The sequence below is a fragment of the Cottoperca gobio genome, chromosome 14, assembly GCF_900634415.1.
Source record: "Cottoperca gobio chromosome 14, fCotGob3.1, whole genome shotgun sequence".
Taxonomy (NCBI): domain Eukaryota; kingdom Metazoa; phylum Chordata; class Actinopteri; order Perciformes; family Bovichtidae; genus Cottoperca; species Cottoperca gobio.
In genome coordinates, this window is record NC_041368.1 from 7,390,660 (window position 1) to 7,413,122 (window position 22,463).

Sequence of the window (22,463 nt, forward strand, 5' to 3'; positions counted from 1 at the left end):
TTTGGTGGATCTGAAGTTGACTTCTCTTATTTTTATTCTCATATATACTGTGTTTCTGGTAAAAGTGGACATTTGATAAGACAATATCATTTGAAAGTAGCTACTTTAGCAGTTATTTACATGCTAGCAGGACCAAGAGTAGCATTTACTGCCCACGTCAACAGTATGACTCAGAAATTGGTGGTTTAATTTTTTAATCTTTGGCAACATAGTTTGTATTTCTTCCTTTCAACTACATTTCTTTTTTAAAAACCCTAGAAGATGAGTTCAGTCTGTAGTCTGCAGTTCAAAATAGTACACAAATGTCTTGGGGAAATAATATATTTTGGCTTCCCTGTAGTTAGTTTCATTGTTATACACTTTAAAAGTCATTGATTAGGTTGCCATCACATGGCAGTACATTATATTATTGGTCATAGATATTTAGTTTTAAAAAATAGCTATCTTATTATTTATCAATCACCTCTGTTCTGGAGATTACCAGGGTTGAGTGGCAGTGATACAGTCAGACAATGCAGTAATGTACAGTCTGTGCATATTACATATATGTGAACATGTAAACTTTACATCAGATATTTACAGTCAATCTTACACTTACAGGTAAAAACACGATAAATTGATTTAAGGTCAGTAAGACAAAAGACAAAATGTAAATCAAGACAAGAATAAGTGGCTAAATGAAAAGCTATCTGTGGAAGAACATCTGTTACTTGATTCCCACGTGGTCTCTTAGTGAGGGATTTATAATGTGTCTTGTCTTTCCAGTTGAACATCTCAGGCTGAGCAGGTTAAAAAGGTGATATTTGTAACAAGACCTTTGTTCATCCTGCCAGTCTCATTGATACTGCTTCCAGCTTTCTACAGCTCAGCAGTGCAGCACTGAGACGTATTTTTCTCAATACAAGACAAATCCAGTCGTACTAAGTCATGCTGTAGTTTAACAAAATAACAATCCAGGTATACAAGTAGATCATGAATGCAAGGCTTTTCTCTGTGGGAGATCTAAATTGTCAGTTTATGAGAACTGTGTTCAGCCACTAGATGTCTACATTCAGATGTCAAAGATAGCTCAGAGGTTCAATGTCAGGTTCAGTGGAGCCAGCGGTATTAGAGTGGAGTCATTAGCCCAGTTCAAGGTGAAGTTGTCCCTGCTCTGGGCGGAGGGCTCCAGTACAGGGAAAGCAATGTGGACAGCAACACCTATGGCCAAAAAAATTAATGAAACCAAGAAGATGAGTCCCCGGCGCAAGATCAGCTCAGAGACAGAAAGCAGCGCTTGAGTTTTGGTATTTGAAGTCTTTTTGCTGTGCTCAGCATTCTTCTCAGCTCCTCCTGTTTGTGTGTTGTTGGCCTCAGCCTCATGAGCCGCTTTCAGCTCCTGATTCTGGGTGTTGACCGGAATGTAGCCATCTACTTCACCATCCAACCAGGCCTTCAGAGTACAAAGAAGCTGCTGTTAATCAATATGTGAGTAGATATTATAAACAGGGACATAGAAGGGAGAGCACCTTCCTTAACTACACACCACATACTATTATGCACTTACTGCATTAGGGCAGTCAGAGACGCCAGGCACCATCGCTTCATTTAGCAGAGTACTAACAGGACGCATTGGTATCATCACCACTTTCTGTCCAGCTCGCAGTTGAGCCTGAAAACACATTAGAATGAGGCTCATGAGAGGTTAATTATTTTATAATACACCAAATTTTCAATTAACTTTTATTGAATTTACCTACAATTCAAATAAATATATATTACACCTAAACACCAAATGTCTTTGTAAAATAGTGATTCTGTTTTTCTGTTTAGTGTTGATGGATTGAGAGAGATAATTATGAAAGCTATGCAAAAGCGGAAGAAAGGGAGAAAACAAAACAAAGATTTGTTGCAAAGAATTCAATTTGGTATAGGTGAAAATGTCGCAGGGATGCCAGCATTGATTGCCTACCTCCAGTGTCCTGATGAAGCTCCATTACAACAAAAATGTTTCCTTAATAGGAAGTTTCATTAGCTAATCCCAATTCCTGCCCTCAATACCTTTTGGAAAGGTTTAAATGCCATGCGTGCTTTAAATAAATATAAGAGGATCCTACCTTGTGTGTGACTTTCTTCCAGTTGAGTTTGAAGATTAGAAAGAGGAAGAAACCCGTCTCAAAGAAAATACAGACAAAGATACCGATCCACAAGCCTAACCAGAGGGACACAAATATGCACACATGAAAGAAAATAGATATCAAAAAGATTAAGATACAGCAACGCTAGCGGCTATTGTACAAATTAAAATTTTGACCTGATGATGGTGCTAAATGAAAAGTCAGGGGATTGCAAAAGTTATTACAATTCATCCTGAGGAGGACATGAGAGTGTGAACCAAATTTCATAGCAATCCATCGATAGTAGACTATTCCCTGAAAACAACAACATGTCAATGATCATCAACATGTCATCCCTAGAGCCTTTTCTACCTGTCCATTGCGAGTCTGACTATGTTATAGGAGTGCAATGCTGAGACTCCGAGCCGGAAAAAATTGAGGTTTACTGTATTTGTTTTATCTTCATTCATAGCTTGTTTGCAAAAACATAGAGAGATAGAATAGAATGGAAACATTACCTAATACTCTTAGCTTGGCAGTAAACATCAGAGCTATTCCCACAGGCAGACCGATGCAGTAGTAACACACCAGGTTGGACAAGGCGGCAATTTTCTGCATCCCAGCTCCAACAAGAACCCCTGAGCAGACACACTGAAAACACACACCAATTAAAAGAAAGAATAAGAGACATTGGTTCAACAAAACAAGCAAACAACTTCATGTAGTCGTCAAAACAAGAGTTCAATGCAAAACAAGACAGTTCTGTTCTGTAATAACGTACCAGAAGTGCATCAAAGAATTGTGTAAATGTGTAGATTGTGAGGTTCTCTGAGACCATCTTTACAATGTTTCTGCAGACAGTAGAAGAAGAAGATTATCAAAAACAGCATTGCCTTTACATATTGGAGGAATGAACGTGTGATAGTCTGAAACTCACTCATCAGAGGTAAATATGTAGCCAATGACGGACTTAGAGCCAGCGATGATGATACCCTGGCACACAGCAAGCGTACCTATAGCAAAAACATCATAATAATAGCTGACAAGTTGTATCTTCCGTGTTGGTTATGCTTGATTTTAGTCAAGATTCATGCAAAATCAAACACTTTTGGAATCAAGATTGCATTGTTCTTCTCAAAAGCATTTATCCAGAGTTTAATACATAGATTACACCTACGTCAGAGGTGTCCAATTATACTCTATTAGTAGAAATGAATACACCGTCCAACCAATCAGGACCAAAAATTCTCAGTTGGCACAGTTCAGATTTTATGAATTGGGTATTATTGTGTTTACAATGCTTATGTGTCTTCATACCTGACAGCACCAGGGCCACTTTGCAGGTCAATAAGGCCCTGGTAGTGTTCCCGGCCCCCAGAGCATTCCCAACACGCACACAGGAAGCTGCATGGATACCTAGAGGGAACTGCAAAGACCCTATGTTAATATTTGGTTTCAGACATTCAGTTACACTGCTTTGGGAAAATACACTTATTCACTTTCTTCCCGAGAGTTTGGTGAATAGATTGATACAACTCTCGCGTCTGTGTTTGAAATATGGCACTCAAACCAGGAGGCAGTTAGCTTAGCTTAGCATACAGACTGGAAGCAGGGAGAATCAAGTTCAAAAGTAAATCTACCAGCACCTCTAGCACTCACTAATCATGTGGCAGTGGGGTGTGGTTACAGCGCCGGCTGCTGGTGGAGAGAGGGGAGTGTCTCAGCTGGAGATCAGACAGCTGGACAGAATCAGGTAATCAGTCCAATAATATAAGCATGATGGTAACCTGGTTCTGGCCTCTTGCAGTAGGCTGGGTCCTGGAGGAAGGATGTGGGCCCCACAGAGCAGCCTCAGGACATTGAGGGTTACTGATCTGTGAATTATTTGTTGTAGCGTGAAAAGTACTGATGGCGAGATGAAGCTTCATGAAGCATTGAAGCTTTCCATCCAATTGGTTCACTCATGGGCCGAAGCTTCATGGTGCTTCATTTGCTCTACTGTGCCATCAAGTGGACAATAAATGTAAAACCGGCAGAGTGATTATAATGACATGGCTTTGGTGTGTGAAGCTTTGAATTTAATAAATAAATGAATGATGTTTGTGATGCCAATACATAATTTATGGACTTATTAATATGGTGTCTGTCAATGGCGGGGTAGAAACAAATTGTGGAGAGGGTTGTGATGTGAATGTGCTTGTGTTACGTCAGCATCGATGAGGTGTTATTGTTGTATCCAAGTTCTTTTGAACACAACGGACACTTCACCTTTTAAAATACCAGAAATTAGAAGAAAGACATTAGAACAAGGTATACGCTGTGTTGTCACATGTATGTACAGTATATCACGCTAGTTATTATTACAATGTGCATAACTTATTAGGAGAGATCAGATCAAAATGTTTCCAGACAGGGGAAATCTCCTCTTTCTTGCTGGTTCCATCGCAAAAACAAAAAGCTTGAATAGATTGCAGACAAACGCGCAATAAAGTCCACAAATTATAAGGGGGATCAATTGCGGTTTGCTCCCCCTTATATTTCGAATCGCACGCCAAACCCGCCAACCAGTTCCTGAATCAGCCACGTGGTACGGCAGGTTCGCGAGGCTTCGAACGTCATCACATACGTAATCAACACAAGCATTGATATGCGCTTCACAAAGATCTACCTGGATTACTCGACACACGCTTCGAAGCCTCGACACGGAAGGACACATCACTAGTGAAAAGGCAGAGTGTCAGAATAAACTGTGTCTTCGCCAATTCTCCTTCCGTTGTTTTAAATCTGAGTGAGAGAAAATTTGCACGGATGCAAACATCAGAGCCAGAGTCGGCAAGGCAAGGGCTTCATTCACCCAACTAAAGAACATGTGGAGATCCAAAGAAATCGGCCAGCAGACAAAGCTCAGACTCTTCAGCTCTAAGCCTATACTACTCTATGGCTCAGATGTGGAGGACAGCCAAGACCACAATGACGAAAGTACAAGCATTCATCAACAGCTGGCTATAGTTTGTCTTGTACATCCACTGACCAGATACTATCAGCAACAATGATCTTTGGCAGAGAACAGGCCAACAACCAGTGAAGAGGAGATCAAAAGAAGAAGATGGGGATGGATCGGCCACATTCTCCGGAAACCCAATACCAGCATCACAGGCAGGCCCTAAGATGGAACCCCCAAGGCACAAGAAAGAGAGGCCGGCCTAAGAACACCTGGCGAAAGGACCTCAAGACAGGCATCAAGCAGAGCGGGCTGACATGGAAACAGCTTGAAAGGAACTCCCAGGATAGAAGACTATGGAGAACTGTGGTCAATGGCCTTTGCTCCATTTAAAAAGGAGCAATAGGCGCAAGTAAGTAAGAGGTGTTGGTAGTTCTATTTTGTTTTACTTCAGACAGAGCCAGGCACGCTGTTTCCCCCCCGCTTTGAGTCTTATTGCTAAGCTAAGCGAATATCCTCCTGGATCTAGGTCCTTATTTCAGTGGTATCTACCTTTTCATCTAATGTGAATAAGCGCATTTCCCAAAATGCTGAATTGTTGTCAATAATAATAGATAAATGTTCCAGTGAACACATTGGATGATGCGTACCATATATGTTATCGCTCCTATCTCCATCAACACGTGCTGGGCAGCGAGATCCACCTCTCCAAGTATACCTGATATGATAAAAGTCACATTCAGAGAGACTTGTGATGTTTGACCAAGCACAGTCAGTAAACTGTACACAGCCCACTGCTGCTTTAATAATCTCACAAATATCAAATGTATGAGAGAGAGAAAAGTTGTAATATTTTTAAATGGCATACATATGGTACTATTCTCTTATCAATTCACCACATAGTGCTGGTGGATAGGTGTCCAAGTCCTGAAACCGAATTTTATTTGGGCAAATAAAGTGAATTTATGGTGGCACAGTTACTGTGGATGGGGGAAGCCTTTAAAGCTTTAGGCTTTTGTGTCTTTACCTTGTGTACCTTGTTTTAAGTGATTTGGTTTATTCAAAATTGTGTGTTAACCTTTTGCCAGTTACATTTTTTTTTGTTATCAATTAAATATGTTCCTACATTTTCTTAAAAATCTATTTTTAAAGTCACTATGTATATAAGTTGTGATTTGAGTCTCTTTACATTTACTCTGATGGTTTAAATATTTGTTTGTAGACATTTTTGACAAAGACATACACCATTTTGGCCTTACATTAATACAGTGGCTTTAAAGAGTTTTTTACAAAAGTAACACTGACCAGCAAGTATACCGCCAATGTCCCAGATCCACCATTCAAAGCAGACCATGAATAAACTGGGGATAGCCAGATTCATATAGGAGCCCCACTCCTGCAGACAGTCAGTGGACCAGCCTGCAGAAGTTTCACACAAAAGAGTTATACTCAAAATGGCCTTCAGAGGACGTCAGATTTATTGAGTATATTCATATTTGTGTGTATTACTCACCTCCCCATGTCTGCTTATGTAGCTTCTTCCATCTGATGTATCCAAACAACAGCAGGCAGATGATGATCTGAGAGAGGCTGTTGGCAATTGCTGATCCACTGCAAACACACATGATGGAACATCTTTTTATATTGAAGGGATGTCTAGTGACGGTCTACACATTAACTGTGACTCGCTCCCTCTCTGGTGAAGGACTGCACATTTAGGGCTCAAAGGAGGTCAGCGACGAGACAGTTAAAGTTACACCATGGTTTAAGCACAAGTGTCTGAGAATAAGCTTTGAAAATGTTGTGTCCAAGCTTGATTTGGGAGGCAAGGGACAGACCTGACCCGACCATAGGGACTTGATTGGTTAAGTGGACTGCCTGTTGATCAAATGTTTGTCCAGCTGGAGAAGGATCAACGCCTGTCATAGCTCTCTCTTCTTTCCCTACACGGCCTCCCTCTCTAAAAATAAAGTACAGAAATAATAAACACCAGTGGCTGGCTTGGTTTAAAAAAAAAAAAAAAAAGTTTAATTCTTCTTAGATTAAAATTAATAATGAGCTCTCCGACCTCCCAAACTCCTGGCTATGCATTACCCCCCTGCCCTCTCCTGTTTTCACAACAGTGATCAGTAGAGTAGAGTTTCTCTGCTTTAAATGCAATAGGCTTACAGTAACTAGTACATTTCATTAGTCATGGCACTTGAGGCCTGATACCAAAGGCTATCTAGCAGCACAAAGTCCATCAACAATGTAAAGGTTAGGAGAAGCAGCATGGCAGACTTACATGACACCCAACTCGAGGTTGAAGATCAAGACGTAGTTGGCCCCCAAGTTAAAAATGTTTGCTGCTGCTGCTGTGTACAACTGAGGCAGAATAATCCCCTGACAGACAAAAAATAAAGACATGCAATAAACAATCAGCTATCCAATCTGTGGAGCTAATATTCAATTGTGCATTAATATTATTTATGCAGGTTCAAGACAAACAATACATTCAGGAAAATACAGCACTCTCAGTAACAAGCACAAGAGAAAAAAGCCAAGCTGATTTATTCTTCTTAGACAGAGCGGTGCTTTGAGCTAAATGCTCACTGTAAAATGTTTACCATGTTCACCATTTTAAACATTAGGTATTTCTTTCTTGTTTTTTAACGAGTGCCACCATTTCCTGAATTGAGGAAACAAACACTTCAATTATTTTTAAAGCAGGGCACACTCAGTGCAGGAGAAGTGCACCTATTTCCTCTTTCAAACTTACTTGGTTTTGTAGGTAGGAAACTTGCAGCTGGTGCAGGAACATGGCCTGTAGCAGAGAGACAAATGGGAATTTTAAAATTCCTTTTTGGAATAAAATCCTGGAATTATACAATGTAGACATCAGTAACACTGCTGATAAGTTTAACAACCATGGCACTAAAGATAAAGATATGGGTCTTGTTTTAACTTCCTTAAACAAAATTGCCTCTCAGTGCTACTGTACTATATGTTGCTACGCTACTCGTTCATTCACGTTGATATGTTTTGTGGGGACAGGGTAAACATGCATGCTAATAATCTGTACAGACTTTTCGGCATTCATTGTTTTCGACATGTGTCCATTTGTCTAGAGACACCTACCTGCACCTACTGTTTGTATGCCCATTACTGCAGCTACCCCTGCTTTTCCTTAAGATATTTCCTGGTAGCTACCTCAGAGCATTGTCAATAAAGGTATTGAATTTAGGTCACTGTAAACACTTGAGCAAAACCTAATGAGATTATTCACAGTGATTAGGTTACAGTGTGTAAATAAAAACGCTGCATGTCTTGAAGATGAGGACAGAGAGCACAGTCTTCACTCTTTGGAGACTTGATAGTTGGTCACCAGAGTTGTGCAATCATTGCTTTAAAGACATCAATATTAACATGTCTCCTTGCGTCACTATGCCTCATACTGTTTGGAACTGGTTGCACCTAAACTTGATTTGCATTTCTTGGTTTTTTTAATACAGAGTCTGTGCTAATGTGTAATTCTGTAGCTCAAGTAACTGCAGAATGTAAAAAATGATCCTAACTCTTTTTTGAGTGTTTCATTTCAGTGCACTCACTGGAACAGCTGGAAGAAATGCCATTATGTAGAGCTGGGCAATTCTGAAAGGGAGGCAAACAGAATAATATTAATTTAGTGGAACAAACACTTTGACAAAAATGTGCTTTCTGCTCTGACATGCCCCTATTTTTGCAATTCTATATATGCAATATCAAAACTATGTGTCTCTTCACATCAAATGTCTGCTTTGGCGCTTTAGTTACTCAAAATATAATTGATAAAAAAGACAGTAATGTATTGATCCGTTTCATAAACTGCGAATTTACCTCGCCACCCGATCCTCTTGGTACAAGATGAGCAGCAAGTTGTAAGAATTGATGAGAAGACCCCAACAGGGCAAACAAAACAGCAGTAGGATCAATGAACTTCTTTGGAGAATTACTCCCACACGTTTCATGTTCTTACTGCCAAATGTCTGCAAAACACAAATGAGATCAAAGAGAGCTGAATCTGATTACATAGGTTTGAAATGTAAACCTTACTGTAGATTAGAAACAATAAATATAGGACATTAAAGAAAAATGTATTTTGCTCACCTGAGAAATGAGTGTGTCACAAGCCAGGGCAAGGCCAAAGCCTGTAGCAGTCGTGGTGATGTTAATAGTCTAAGAGGAGGAGAATCAAAAACAAGAAAATCAGAAAACTGTACATTAGACTTAAGTTCTAAAATGTTACTGTTCAAATGTCTTGTACGTATCGTCTTTTTTGTTTTTTCACGCATTGTCCTTTTTAGTATATTGATGATATTATGTGATTCAGCAACCAATGTGAATTTGGTTCCGTAGTCCCTGAAAACTATTAGGTAAAAAAGGACGAAAATCCAGGTGCAGCAAGGGTGGAAAAGCTAATGACAGAATGCAGAAAACAAGCAACGCCTGCAGTGTTTCAAGCAGAGCAGGGTTTTTGGCTGAAATGTCTTCAGAGACAGTATCCTGGCAGGAGGAAGTTACAGGATAGGAAAACCTAATTAGATCGACTGTAATTGCGATCTATGATGTGCAGCTATCCCGCTTGAATCTAAACCAACTAGAGACCGTCCTGCGAAGGAAGGGACCCTGCCTGAAATGATTTTACCCCTACTGGCTTATTCACTTCAGTGTCACTGTGTCCTACCTCAGTCCATTATGATCTCACAAGTGAACATTGACGCACAGCATCAGGACATTTAGGAAGAAGCTATTTCTGTAGTCTCTAAAATCAAGATGGAGGGCTGTACTTCTGGTGCAAGAAAACTATATATATGAGACCGATACTGGATCTCAGCCCTCACAAGGCATGCAGAAGAGCTCAAAAATGGTTTAAAGAAGAAGTTTATCGTCTGAGTGGTATCAAGGAGCTGAACATTTTGTGGTTCTCCACAGAGAATTTATCTAATCAGGAAAAAGATTTCAGTCTTTTAAGGATTTCATGGCTGAATTCAGAGAGTTTGGCATTTTTCACGAAGACAAATGTGTCCATTGAATATCATTGTTGCCTGTAATGTGAAAGGGTTGATACACCAGTCCCACTGACAATCAACAATTATTTTTTGCTCTACATGTTTCTGCTGATGGTCTCAGGTCTTGCAAAGGAGATATCAATCTCAATTAAATAAAAACAAAAGTTAGCCAAGGACTTGGAAAGCCTATGGCAGAGGGCTTGCATTGATGCAATGTGATACAACCTCCTTACCACTACTTGTTGGCCAAGCAAACTAACAGGTGGCGACCGTGACTTTCTTGAGGTCTGATACTGGGATGAATATAGAGTTTGCGTCAGTGGAAGCAATAATAATGCTATTTACCAAACAGTCAGTGGTCTATGGCTGTTGAATGGTCTCTTCCAGGATGACAATATCCCCAGCCACAAGGTGTTAGGTGTTACTGAATAGTTTAACGTCTATATACATTTTGTGAATCATCTGCTATGGGCCAGTTGGTAAAAAAAAGTCGACCAATCAGAGCTAAGAAGTCAGGATAAGAACGTAATCTTCCTGCATAGCTAGCTATTCATGAAAATAGCAACAGAAAAAGGGCGACAAGTGCAGATGAGAGCAATGCAGCTGTACACGTTCTTTTAAATCGACTTAATGTAAACTAGTTTTTGGTTTTACTTTTTTTATTTTTTTATTTTTTATTTTTATTTATTTATAACCTTTATTTAACCAGGATATGGCCTCATTGAGATTAAAAATCTCTTTTTCAAGAGTGTCCTGGCCAAGATAGGCAGCAGCACAGTTACAGACAAAAAAAACAATCACAATCACAACATTAATTAAAACATTTACAGACACAGCGGCTTCAATGTCTTTAAGAGTTGCTTTAAGTCTTTTAGGGACCAGCTCTCTGAGTTTCAGTTCATTCTGCAGCTGGTTCCAGACAGCCAGAGCAGCGTAACTAAAAGCCCTTTTCCCAAGTTCTGTACGGACCTTTGGGACAGTTAAAAGAAACAAGTCCTCGGAGCGAAGTAAAGAGTAGTAGTAGTAGTTCTACTACTTTAGTTGAAGCAGGTAAAATCAAGTATTCTACAAAGGAGTAAAAACAGTACCGCTGAGGCCAGTGCGTATCCCGCCAGTTCTGCATTGCCAATGTGACCACAGAATATAGTAATAACAAACGGCAGGAGGAAGTTCAGAATCCGAGACAGCAGCTGAAAAAACAAACAGAAAAAGTTGACTCTTTCCCTAACAGGTCATCAATGATCAGGTGAAACTGATGTAGAAAAATATTGCTAGTATTATATAATATTACTAGTATCTGGGCTCAGACAGTTTATGTGTGCTCAGCAAAATTGAAGTTAGAGTGCAGCAATGTGTAATCCCCAAGCACAGACAGGTTTAGACTACATTTGAATACATTTGCATGCTATATATTATTTTCGAACTGGTAATCGATTGCACTTTTAGGTTATACTCTGTAACAGTGCACATTCAACAGTAACTATGAAACCAACAGATATAGGAACCAATTGTTAAACAGTTGTGGCGCTTTATGAATTACATACCAATGCAACCCCCCACCAACACTTCAACTTTCCGCTACTCACCAGTGGGCCTGTGAGCCGTAAGACTTGGTAAAGTTCTTCTCTGTAGGCGAGCGGTACCAAACGTCTAAACCACGCACACCGAAACAGTTTGGAGCTGATTGCTACTTCGTCTCCCTCAGCCCCTGCTGTGGTAACAGAAACCCCGGCAACGGTCCCTGCACCCGGTAAAGGGTGTCCAGGTTCCAGGGGACTCAGCTTCTCCATTGAAATACAGAAAAAGAAGAGAATAGGGAGAGAGTTGGGACAACAGCTAAGAGGCAAGTGAGAGTGGGAGGGAGTCGGGAAAGTGAGAGCAAGGAGTGGCGCAGTCGGTCTATCTGGGTTTAGAAATACAACAAATGCACTTCAAAGTTATAGATTGAATACTGTTTGGAGGAGGAGGGAGAAGACGGTATGAATAAAGTTGAGAGGAAGATGGTATGGAGGGAGGGAATGCAGTGTGTCTAGTGTATGAGTAGTAAGTGCTTCATGTATTATTGACATTTTTGACGTGTGTGTGTGTGTGTGTGTGTGTGTGTGTGTGTGTGTGTGTGTGTGTGTGTGTGTGTGTGTGTGTGTGTGTGTGTGTGTGTGTGTGTGTGTGTGTGGTTTTACGGGGCTCAGTAGTAATCTCATGGAGAATGTTTGGTTGCATGTTGTTCACAAAGAGCTATGATGGCATAATCTCTGAAGGCTTTGATTAATTATTTACAGTCATGCTGTTTATGTTTGTGTGTGTGCACATCATCAACTGATCTTATCTGCCTCTGATTGTACTTTGACCAATGACTTCAACGCTGGGGTCAGCCTCCTTGTGAACTTGTCACATATAGACAAACATAGTCACACATGGACTCGTCAATTTTACCCTGACAGAAATCTGCAACCTAAACATTTAATCAGCAGCATCTATAGGTATGTTCAACTCAAATGTTAATAAATAACTGTGAGTACAAACAGTACGGATTTAATCACTGATATTAAACTTTAACTTCTCAAAAGACACAGTTTCAAGAAGAAGTTGATGTGCATCATAACAACAGGTCACAAGCACAGCTATCTGCTTACACATTGCAGCTGAACAGGTTTCAGGTGTGTATGGTGAGAAACAAGAGATCACTGCATGGGTCTATCTAGCATAAAGTAGGTTATGAGTTTAGTCAATTGTGCAAGTTTCCTTAACTAAATATGTTGCAATTGCTGCTAACCTTTGATCTAATTTACACATAAGGATTTTTTCTTTTTAAAGAAGCTGTCACAAACTGAATATCACGTGCAAATTATAAAAAAGTCCAAAGCTTAGAGGCTAATACATTAAAATTCACTTTATCAAATGCAAATACATGAGCAAAGAGTTTGGAAGTTTGAAGGAGCCATAACTAATACGCCTACAACTGGCACTTTTTATGCTCAGTCAAAATCACATACAGGATTTTCTTTTTAGAGCAAGTATAAGAAGCTGTCAGACGGAAAGAAGGGGGTTAGCAGTACAGGCCTACCATTTTAAGAAGCTTAAAATGTGTGCTTAGGGTTGAGATAGGACAGAGGGAAATAAAAAAATATGAAAGTAGTAACAGCAATAATGACAATGATAAAAGTGGTTGACAAAAACAACTGCAAATGCAGAGCAGCAGTGAAGAAGTGGAAAGTGTGTACAAGACAACTAAATCAAGTCTTTATGTTTAGTTTTTTTAAAGAACCCAATGACTTTCTGCCAGCCATATTTTTTTGAAGAAAGAAAAAAGGTCTCATATGTTACCTGTAGATGAAGAAACCTTCCCAGCTGGTCAATGCCTCTCTCGAGTGGGGACAAGAGAGGGGGCTGTTGGAAACATGCACACACCTGGCTAAAGTATAGAATAAAAGTGCCCTGAAAACACCGTAGATATGTTACAGTAGCAATTAAAATGTTATTTTAGAGTGCAGTCACTGTTGTTTGTTTTGTGTACCTCTGTTTTTTTTTTTAGCAATAGTCTATTTTATAATTTGGCTTCCCAAAAAGTATACATTTCTATGACATAATAATTTAACAATACAGTAAAACACATGTCAAAAAGTCAGATTATTGTTTTAACTCAATTGTGACCTCGTATGTACTTACTGTATTTCAGGATTTAGGGATCTCAATTAGCAGAAATGGAATATGATACTCATAACTATGTTTTCAGAAGTGTATCATCACCTGAAATTAAGAATTGTTGTGTTTTTGTCAGTTTAGAACGAGCCCTTGATATCTACATAGGGAGCAGGTTCTCTCCACCGCCATGTTTCTACAGTAGCTCAGAACGTACAAACCAAACATTTCACCTTCTTACATTATTGAAGACTTGTTTTTTGAGTGGAGTATTGTAATTTTAAGTCATAGTATTTCTACTTTTACTTAAGAAAAGGATTGGCTGGCTTTTTTGTAGTTTTAATCTATAACAATCAATCATGTTTTCTAATATTATCTTTCTGTAAAGGCCTAATATGAAAAGGAACTACAGTAAAACGTACAAAATATCCCCCTGAAATGTTGTGGAGTAAAAGTATAAAGTTTAATAAAATGGAAGTATTTTTAGGAGTATCTGAATTTTTTTTTGAGTATGTTTATTTGGTTACTTTATAAATGTATAACAGTGTCTTAGTAAATCATTTGTCAGAAGAGAGACAGACATGCTCGCTGCTGTTTAAAGTGCAAATGTAAAAGTACTTAGCAGCTTTGTTATCAGCTTATGACAACAGTACTACTTTCTGTCAATCACGGTACATACATCACAAGGAAATAATCCCTCAAACTTTCTTTATCTTTTATTTCAGGGACATCAAAATAGCTTGAACACCATTTCTCTTTTCGCATTTAGACATTAGGAAAAATCAGATAATGTGAATTTGACAGTGACATGCTTCATCGTTAATGAATAATTGTATTATCAATGTCTTTTGGGCTTTAAAAACCCTTAACTATTGATAACAAATATGAAAAGAAACAGTAAAACGTGTATTTTAATACTTAAATCTACACCCTAGAAGTTTTAGTGCCATCGTAATGCCAATAGCCATTAAAAGAAACTGTCCTTGTGTTTGCCCAATATAAGTTTGCAACAATAAAAAAGTAAAAATCATGGGTGGGTGGATTGAAAGGGTGTTGGGAGGAACAGGAAAGTAGAATGATGAGAAAACAGTAAAGAAAGTTATAAAAGTGTCCTCATTTGCAAGTGAAGAATATAAGAGCTACTGAAGATCTGAACACTCCACATTCTCACATTCACACACGGGAATCATTTTAGAAGAAGTAATCATTGTCAGGTAAGGGGCAACTTTATGCGTCATACTTTTATTCATGTTTTAGTTTATTTTATGGATATACAGCCTGGGAGCATTGGTACTTTGTTGCTGGTATGACTTGTTTCCAAAGAAGAAATGGTAACGATTTTAAGCAAACTGCTATTGCTTTGCTATTAACTTTGATTAATATGTGCCAGCAAGAAAAAACTGTCCCTTTTAAGAAAAACATTTATATAACACTTTTATCCAAAGGGATGATTTCACAGCAGATCTAACAGGCAGGCTTTTCAAAATGTTGTGTTCAGAAACTTGTAATACAAGCACTGGATAGAAAACAATGGAACAACACATTTGTTTTCTATATTGGACACAATATTCTGGTTACATTTTCTGTAATGCTTAAAGATTTCATATTATGATATTACAGATATTCTAAACGGGTTTGACATAAAACTTTAAGGAGTAGAAATGTAACAAATTGCCTAAATGTGTATTTAAAAGCACACATTATCTCAACTTTATGAGAAAAATCTTTGAGATGACAGGTTTCTTTATGTTTTAAAAAACATTTCTTGCCCGCAGCATAAACCGATGCTAAAAAAACAATCAATTTTCATCTGGATTCATCAGTCATGCATACAATCTAAATTCTATGAGGGTAACCACAAGGACTGCCAGGCTTTCCGAGCCCAATGCTCTCTCACCTTTGAGCTTCAACCTTCCTACTTCCCTTCAGAGCGCTCTCGTATCGCCTGCATCATCACTCTCCTGACTGGAAAGGCCCGGTCATGGGCTACAGCCGTCTGGGAACAGCAGGGCCCTTCCTGTAATGACTACAGGGCCTTTACCGATGAGATGCACCGGGTTTTCGACCATCCAGTAGGAGGTAAAGACGCTGGTAACAGACTGACCTCTAGTGTGGCAGAGTATGCTGTGCTCTTCCGAACCCTGGCTCCTGTGAGTGGGTGGAATGAGGGGGCCCTGATGACAGCGTTCCGGCATGGCCTCTGTGGCGGAATCAAGGATGAGCTGGCAGCTAAAGATCCGGTGTCAGACCTGGAGTCCCTAATTGACCAGACTATCCGTCTCGATAACCGTCTGTGGGAGAGGCGTCGCGAACAACAAATGGACAGTCGCCCCAGTTCCGGAGTCACAGCTTCAACCTCCGCTCCGCTTCAGTGGCCTCGGGAACCTCAGAGTAACCCACCTTGTCCTGAGGAGCCGATGCAGCTTGGCGGTACTCGCCTGTCCCAGGCACTCTCAGTGACCGCCTTGGATGGTAGGCCCTTGGGACAAGGTACTGTGACTCATGTTTCCTCTCCTGTTGTCTTGTCTATTTTTGGCAATCATCACGAAAAGATTCAGTTTAATCTTATTCATTGTCCCGAGTTCCCTGTTGTGCTAGGGTTCCCCTGGTTATCTCACCACAGCCCTCACATCAATTGGTCTTCAAGAACTGTGGTTGAGTGGGGTCCCAATTGCAAGTCCTCCTGTCTCCTCACTAGAGCTGTGCCTCCAGCCCCTAAGCTTCCTAGCTCTCTCGAGTTGTCCCGAGTCCCCTCAGAGTACCACAACCTAGCTGAGGTATTTAGCAAGAGGAGGGCCACTTCCCTGCCCCCTCATAGGCCCTTTGACTGTGCCATTGATCTCCTTCCAGGCTCTTTCCCTACACGAGGTAGGATCTTCTCCCTGTCACCCGCCGAGACACAAGCTATGGAGGATTATATCAAGGACTCCCTGACTGCTGGGATCATTCGCCCCTCGTCCTCCCCTGCTGGTGCCGGATTCTTTTTTGTTGGGAAGAAAGACGGCGGCCTCAGGCCATGCATAGATTACAGGGGGTTAAACAAGATCACGGTGAGGAACCATTACCCCTTGCCTTAGTACTTAGTGATGCCGTTTGGCTTAACCAACGCCCCGGCAGTGTTCCAGGCACTCATCAACGAGGTATTGAGAGAGACGTTGAACCGTTTTGTCTTTGTTTATTTGGATGACATTTTGATTTTCTCCAAGTCCCTCCATGAACATGTCCATCATGTCAGAGTCGTCCTCCAGCGCCTGTTGGAAAGCCACCTCTTTGTCAAACCTGAGAAGTGTGAATTCCATGTCTCCGAGGTGTCCTTTTTGGGCTTCATCCTGTCCAAAGGGAGTCTCATCACGGACCCCAAGAAGACTCAAGTTATCCGGGATTGGCCCCAACCCTCTTCGGTCAAGGAGATGGCAAACTCCGTCCGTGTGCCTGCTTCTCTGCTCGCCTTTCGCCTGCTGAGAGGAACTATGATGTTGGAGATCGTGAGCTCCTGGCTATCAAGATGGCCTTGGAGGAGTGGCGCCACTGACTGGAGGGGGCCCAACACCCTTTTGCTGTTTGGACCGACCACAAAAACCTGGAATACATTCAGAGGGCCAAACGTCTCAACCCCAGGCAGGCAAGATGGGCTCTTTTTTTTAATAGATTTGAGTTTGTTTTGTCCTTCCGCCCCGGTTCGAAGAACCAGAAGCCTGATGCACTCTCTAGACTGTTTCACGGGTCAGATGGTGAGAGAGTTCTAGTGCCCATCCTCCCGAGCTCGAGGATTGTGGCTCCTGTCCGATGGGGAGTCGAGTCACTGGTTCGCTAGGCCCAGAAGAGGGAGCCAGACCCCGGGAATGGACCCTCCAACCGGGTATTTGTCCCAACTGTGGTGCGATCCCAAGTTCTGCAGTGGGGGCACTCTTCACGGCTTACCAGCCACCGGCACAGGCACTAGAGACCGCCGAGGCTGTGTGCCAGAATGTCTTCAGGTTCTTTGGTCTCCCCCTGGATGTGGTCTCGGATCGTGGGCCCCAGTTTACCGCGCAGTTTTGGAGGGCCTTCTGCAAGCTGATTGGGGCTACGGTCAGTCTCTCTTCAGGGTTCCATCCTGAGTCCAATGGTCAGACTGAGAGGCTAAATCAGGACCTGGAAACCACCCTCCGATGCCTGGCCTCCTCCAATCCATCATCATGGAGCAGGTTTGTGATATGGGCTGAATATGCACATAATACCTTGTGTTCTTCTGCTACAGGTATCAGTCCCTTCGTGTGCCAGTTTGGTTTTCAGCCTCCACTCTTCCCTGACCAAGAGACTGGGGTGGGTGTTCCCTCGGCCCAGAGCTTTGTCCGACGGTGCAGGCGGGTCTGGCGCAAGGCCCGGTCTACCCTGCAGCGGTCCGCACGCCAGTACCAGCGCCATGCCAACCGCCGCCGCAGACCTACACCACCGCTACGTCCGGGGCAGAGGGTCTATCTGTCGACACGGGATCTTCCTCTACGGGTGGAGTCCCGCAAGCTGGCGCCACGGTTCGTGGGGCCCTTCAAGATCTTGAGGAGGATCAACCCAGTGGCTTACCGTCTCCAACTTCCCCGGTCCATGCGGGTCAATCCCACCTTCCACGTCTCTCGCCTATGCCCTGTCGCCACAAGTCCTTTGGTCTAATTGATCCCTTTTGGGAAATTCTCAAAGGTCTCGATCTAATTACATGCAAAAATGTGAATGTTTGCTTACTTATTAATACGTCAAAAATAGTTTTTGCAAAACACAGGTTCATCCCAAATGGAATTACAAGAAATAATAGATCAAAAGTTAAAGAAAAGTGGAAACACAGGCTGGTCGATGCCTTTATGAAATCACCACAGACGTGGTGGAAGTGACAAAGATCTCCAGGCACTGGTGGTTGAAAGTGTTTCACATGCAGGTCTGTAGTGACATCTGCTGGTCACTTTACTTTCAACCCTTCCTATCCATAATGAGATTGTTGTGTAAATGTGCAAATAGACACACCAAATGAAATATTAACATGAGAAAAAGACATGCCTCACAGTGTAGGACAAGTGGCAAATGAACATTAGTATTTAACGTTGTCCTTGTTCTGTCTGTGTCAAGACTGCACTATCCAACAGGACAGATTTTGTAGACTATTTATCATAGGTATTTATTTAATTAAACCTTTAACCAGGTCATTTTTTTGAGATTTTGAACCTATATTTAATCCCACACATCATCATATAATTCAATAAAATATTGATAGCATGACATGAAGATGCTGTTATATTGAACTCCTTTAAATTTAGATGTATTTAACTTTTTCTATCTTACTTATGTTGGCTATGTAAATGAGGTGAACAAAATATTATAAACACTTCCCAATCTACAATAATGAAATACAACAACAACAAAAACAACTCTAACTGGCCTAAAAACTTACCAAGTTGAATCAACCTATGGTAAATTTTGATAAGAAATCAACATCTCATGCAGAGATTATTGCTGGTCTGCTGGATTGGATTGCATTCGATTGTAGCTAAAAACTGTAACTCAAAAAATAATGTCAATAATGCAATTAATATTGGTAATAATGTTGATGGGTAAGTTAAACAATTACATTAATAATAATAATAATAATAATAATAATAATAATAATAATAATAATAATAATAATAATAATAATAATGATAAAGTAAACATAAGGTAAGCTAGCGGCACGGTAGACGGTTGCATAGCTAGTATTTAATGTAAGGTATTTAACGTATAATATGTTTCGTGTAAACTGAGGTATTTTAATGTTAGCTAACGCTTTCAACTGCCGATAAGCTAACTGACGAACATCCCTCTTTGTGTTGTTTGTGAATGATAATCACTGGCCTTTTATTGGTAATGGTACTACTTGAAGACGGTTCATTGTTAATAGTGTGAAACTTGTAACTTCATTGTCGTTCCCATTTGACGCATACGTGCTAAATCACTGTTATTAGCTCCGTATTGGCTTAAAAGTTACACGGGGCAGGCAGCCTGCAAAGCAAGAAATCCTGATCAAACAAAAGCCACAAACTTTCACTAAAACGATTAACTGCTGCCGCATTGTACGGGTTGTTACGGGTCATGTCCCCATGAACCGATAATCGTGCAGTCATATCGTACATTTATTAACGTTAGCTCAATACTGTAAAGAGTTAAACTTGTTTACCTCTGTCTTTATATATGGAAATATCTATTTACTTGTATGATGCCTTATGTGACGTTATTAGTTTGGTCAACCAAAACTCAGTCATTTCATTTACATGCAAATAACATAATAACATTTAAATGGAAAGAAGCTAAAAATCATTTGGAAAGCTAAAAACCGAGTAATTTTTGCTTGATAAATCATTCATTGATTATCAAAGTATGTACAGACTGCTTATCTGCTGTAACAGTAGCAGTTTGTCACTTTCAACAATATGTTTTGTTATATTATGATACACACTCTGATGTTTTGTTATAACTCCACTCCCCTGTTGCAGGTTAATTCAGTCAGCATGACGTCTTCAATAATGGATGGACTAGGTAAAGCTGTGGTGGGAGTGTGGCGGGCACATACAGTCCTGGATGAGTCCGATGGCGCAGAGAGTTCCCCAGAAGCCCCCGACCGTTTCCGCAAGCTTCGCTCTTCTTCGTCACTTAACTCTTTGCGAATGTCCTTGCGTAAACGTCTCCCACTACGTTCTGTCCAGACCACCTCTCTCCCAGAGAATCCAACTTGGGAGACCCAGAAGGAGCAGCCAAAGCCCAACACAGTCCGCAAAATGACTCGCAGTGCTCAGAACTCCATCACTGGAGTATATCAGGTAGATTGACTGGTATGATTTTCAGTCCAAAACATATATACATCCCATGTTGTTCAGTTTATGATATAAATCAGTGCTGCTTTGCAACTTTCGCGATAAACGCATCGTTAAAGACTGTGATATTGCACTCTGACCATGTTTTTTTAGTTTAAAGAATATCAGTATAATTCTGCACTTTTAAAAATGTAACTATCTTTATTTTTATTGGTGCCTTTTGTGTTCAGTTTCCTTTCCTTGTTTTAATTCAACAAGCATTTTGTTGTATCTCTAGCAGTATACTGGAAGGGAGAACTGAGACTGTTTTATTAATCGTTATCACGATATTCAACAACGTTATCACATATTTTCCTAATATCATGCACCCTGATATAAATATACAATAATCAAGCAAACTTTATTCCCTGCACATATCTCTCGGGTCCTTTTCTCCCTTACACAGAGGTTGCAGAGAACCAGAGACTTTGCACGTGAGGAGTGTTTGGTAGCAACCCCGGGTCAGACATGTGATGAGGAAGAAGCTGGTGCATCAACTTCTCGCACCCCAAGGCGTACACCTGTCCGAGCTGCAACACCCAGACGCACCCCCAGATCATCAGCCACACCCAGTCGTACCCCAGGCTCTAGAGGAAAAAGGACCCCTGAGGCTGGTGTACGAGGGGTGAAAACAGGTGGAGGCAGGAGGCAGCTGGTCCGCATGGCTGCATTACGAAGTCCCTTTGCCTCCCCCAACACAGAGAACCAGAGGCTGTGAGTCTTCTTTTATTCAGACCATGTTTTTCTATATTTTAGTCTTTGTTTGCTCCTGTCATTTCTTAGGTTTTCTCTACTCTGAGGGTTTTTTTCTCTCTGTTGTAACAGAAAGTTTGACCGAGATTTGGATTCAGTGTCCAGTGGGATCAGGAGGCTCAAACATCTGTCGAAGGCCTTTGACAACATCATTGGCAGAGACAACGGGTAAATCATCTTCATTTTGAGTATTTAGCGTATTGAACACTAAGTGTGGTGAATTGTGATGTCTTTGTTCTTTTCACTTTACTATTAGTCCAAAGTATTTCTTTTCATTTTGAGTGTTTTGTAAGATTTTTCTTGTTGGGAGTAATAAATAGTTGGTTGAAGGTGGGTGAAATGCAATTTCTGTATGTATGAATGAAAGCATGTGTGTGTTGTCGGTGAATGAGAGTGTTGTGTGTATTTGAGGAGCTCATCGGTTAATTTTCTGTTCAAACATATTCTGCATAGAGGAAAGCACAGAGAAGGACGATGACCCTCTTCTCCCCCCTCCCAAAGAATCCCAGCACAGCTTGCGGGTCCCCCAGACTTCCTTCCCCTCCCCCCACACACATTCTTCCCGACTAGATTTCAAACTGTAACTGTGTTTCTGGTATTTTGGAGGGAGTGAGGGGACGACAGCAGGGGAGAGGGTGTGGGAATTGGGGCCAGATGAAATGAAAAAAATGTGCTTGAGAGAGCTTGGAGTATATTTACATCACTTCCTGTGTTGACATTCAAAATGTTGAAGTGTGCTCTGGACCGGCCCATAAAGAGTGAGATGCACTGTGAAAATCAGAAATCACATGGACCGTGAAACGTGTCAGTTATTATATGTGCATTGCATACAACTTTTCTCACTGAAATGAAAGGCTCTTCCTTTTGAAATGTAAACGCAAGTTTGTTTTCTTCCGACAACAGGAAGTTCGAATATTCACAAATTGTGGAGTAGGGAAGAAGGTAAATCCAAACATCAAAACATTATGCTTCAGCTTGTGTAAACTACTTGTACGTAAGAAATTGTGAAAGTCTCTGACCTGTTGCAATGAATAGCTTCTCTTTTATGACTTATGAATAACCTACATTGTCCAAGCAAAGGATGCTCTTCTTATCTATCAGACTCACACAGCCTTCCTTCCTCTTTTACTACCCTTTGCTTTACATATTGACTCGT

General features: G+C 40.8%; 1 protein-coding gene across 2 annotated transcripts; it reads right to left on the minus strand.

Moving 5' to 3' along the window:
- Positions 1-177: 177 nt before the first annotated feature.
- Positions 178-12,062, minus strand: LOC115019340 (multidrug and toxin extrusion protein 1-like). Of its 2 annotated transcripts, XM_029448850.1 has the most exons (17): positions 11,651-12,062; positions 11,153-11,254; positions 9,163-9,231; positions 8,893-9,041; positions 8,625-8,667; positions 7,796-7,840; positions 7,322-7,419; positions 6,551-6,648; positions 6,343-6,456; positions 5,688-5,755; positions 3,414-3,522; positions 3,034-3,109; positions 2,878-2,947; positions 2,615-2,747; positions 2,097-2,191; positions 1,547-1,651; positions 178-1,432 (listed from the first exon to the last, which is right to left on the minus strand). In XM_029448850.1, exons 1-17 carry the CDS (start codon positions 11,852-11,854, stop codon positions 1,070-1,072), a joined length of 1,941 nt encoding a protein of 646 aa, XP_029304710.1. In that variant the 5' UTR covers positions 11,855-12,062; the 3' UTR covers positions 178-1,069. The 2 variants fall into 2 exon arrangements, with proteins under 2 accessions (XP_029304710.1, XP_029304711.1); XM_029448851.1 differs by lacking the exon at positions 11,153-11,254.
- Between the last annotated feature and the right edge of the window lie 10,401 nt (positions 12,063-22,463).

Bases quoted from the DNA above. Each gene is read 5' to 3' on its own strand.
- LOC115019340 (XM_029448850.1), bottom strand. From the start codon at position 11,854: ATGGAGAAGCTGAGTCCCCTGGAACCTGGACACCCTTTACCGGGTGCA. The intron at 2,948-3,033 runs GTGAGTTTCAGA...TACTGTCTGCAG, and splicing joins TACATATTTACCTCTGATGA to AAACATTGTAAAGATGGTCT. The intron at 1,652-2,096 runs GTAGGATCCTCT...ATGTGTTTTCAG, and splicing joins GGAAGAAAGTCACACACAAG to GCTCAACTGCGAGCTGGACA.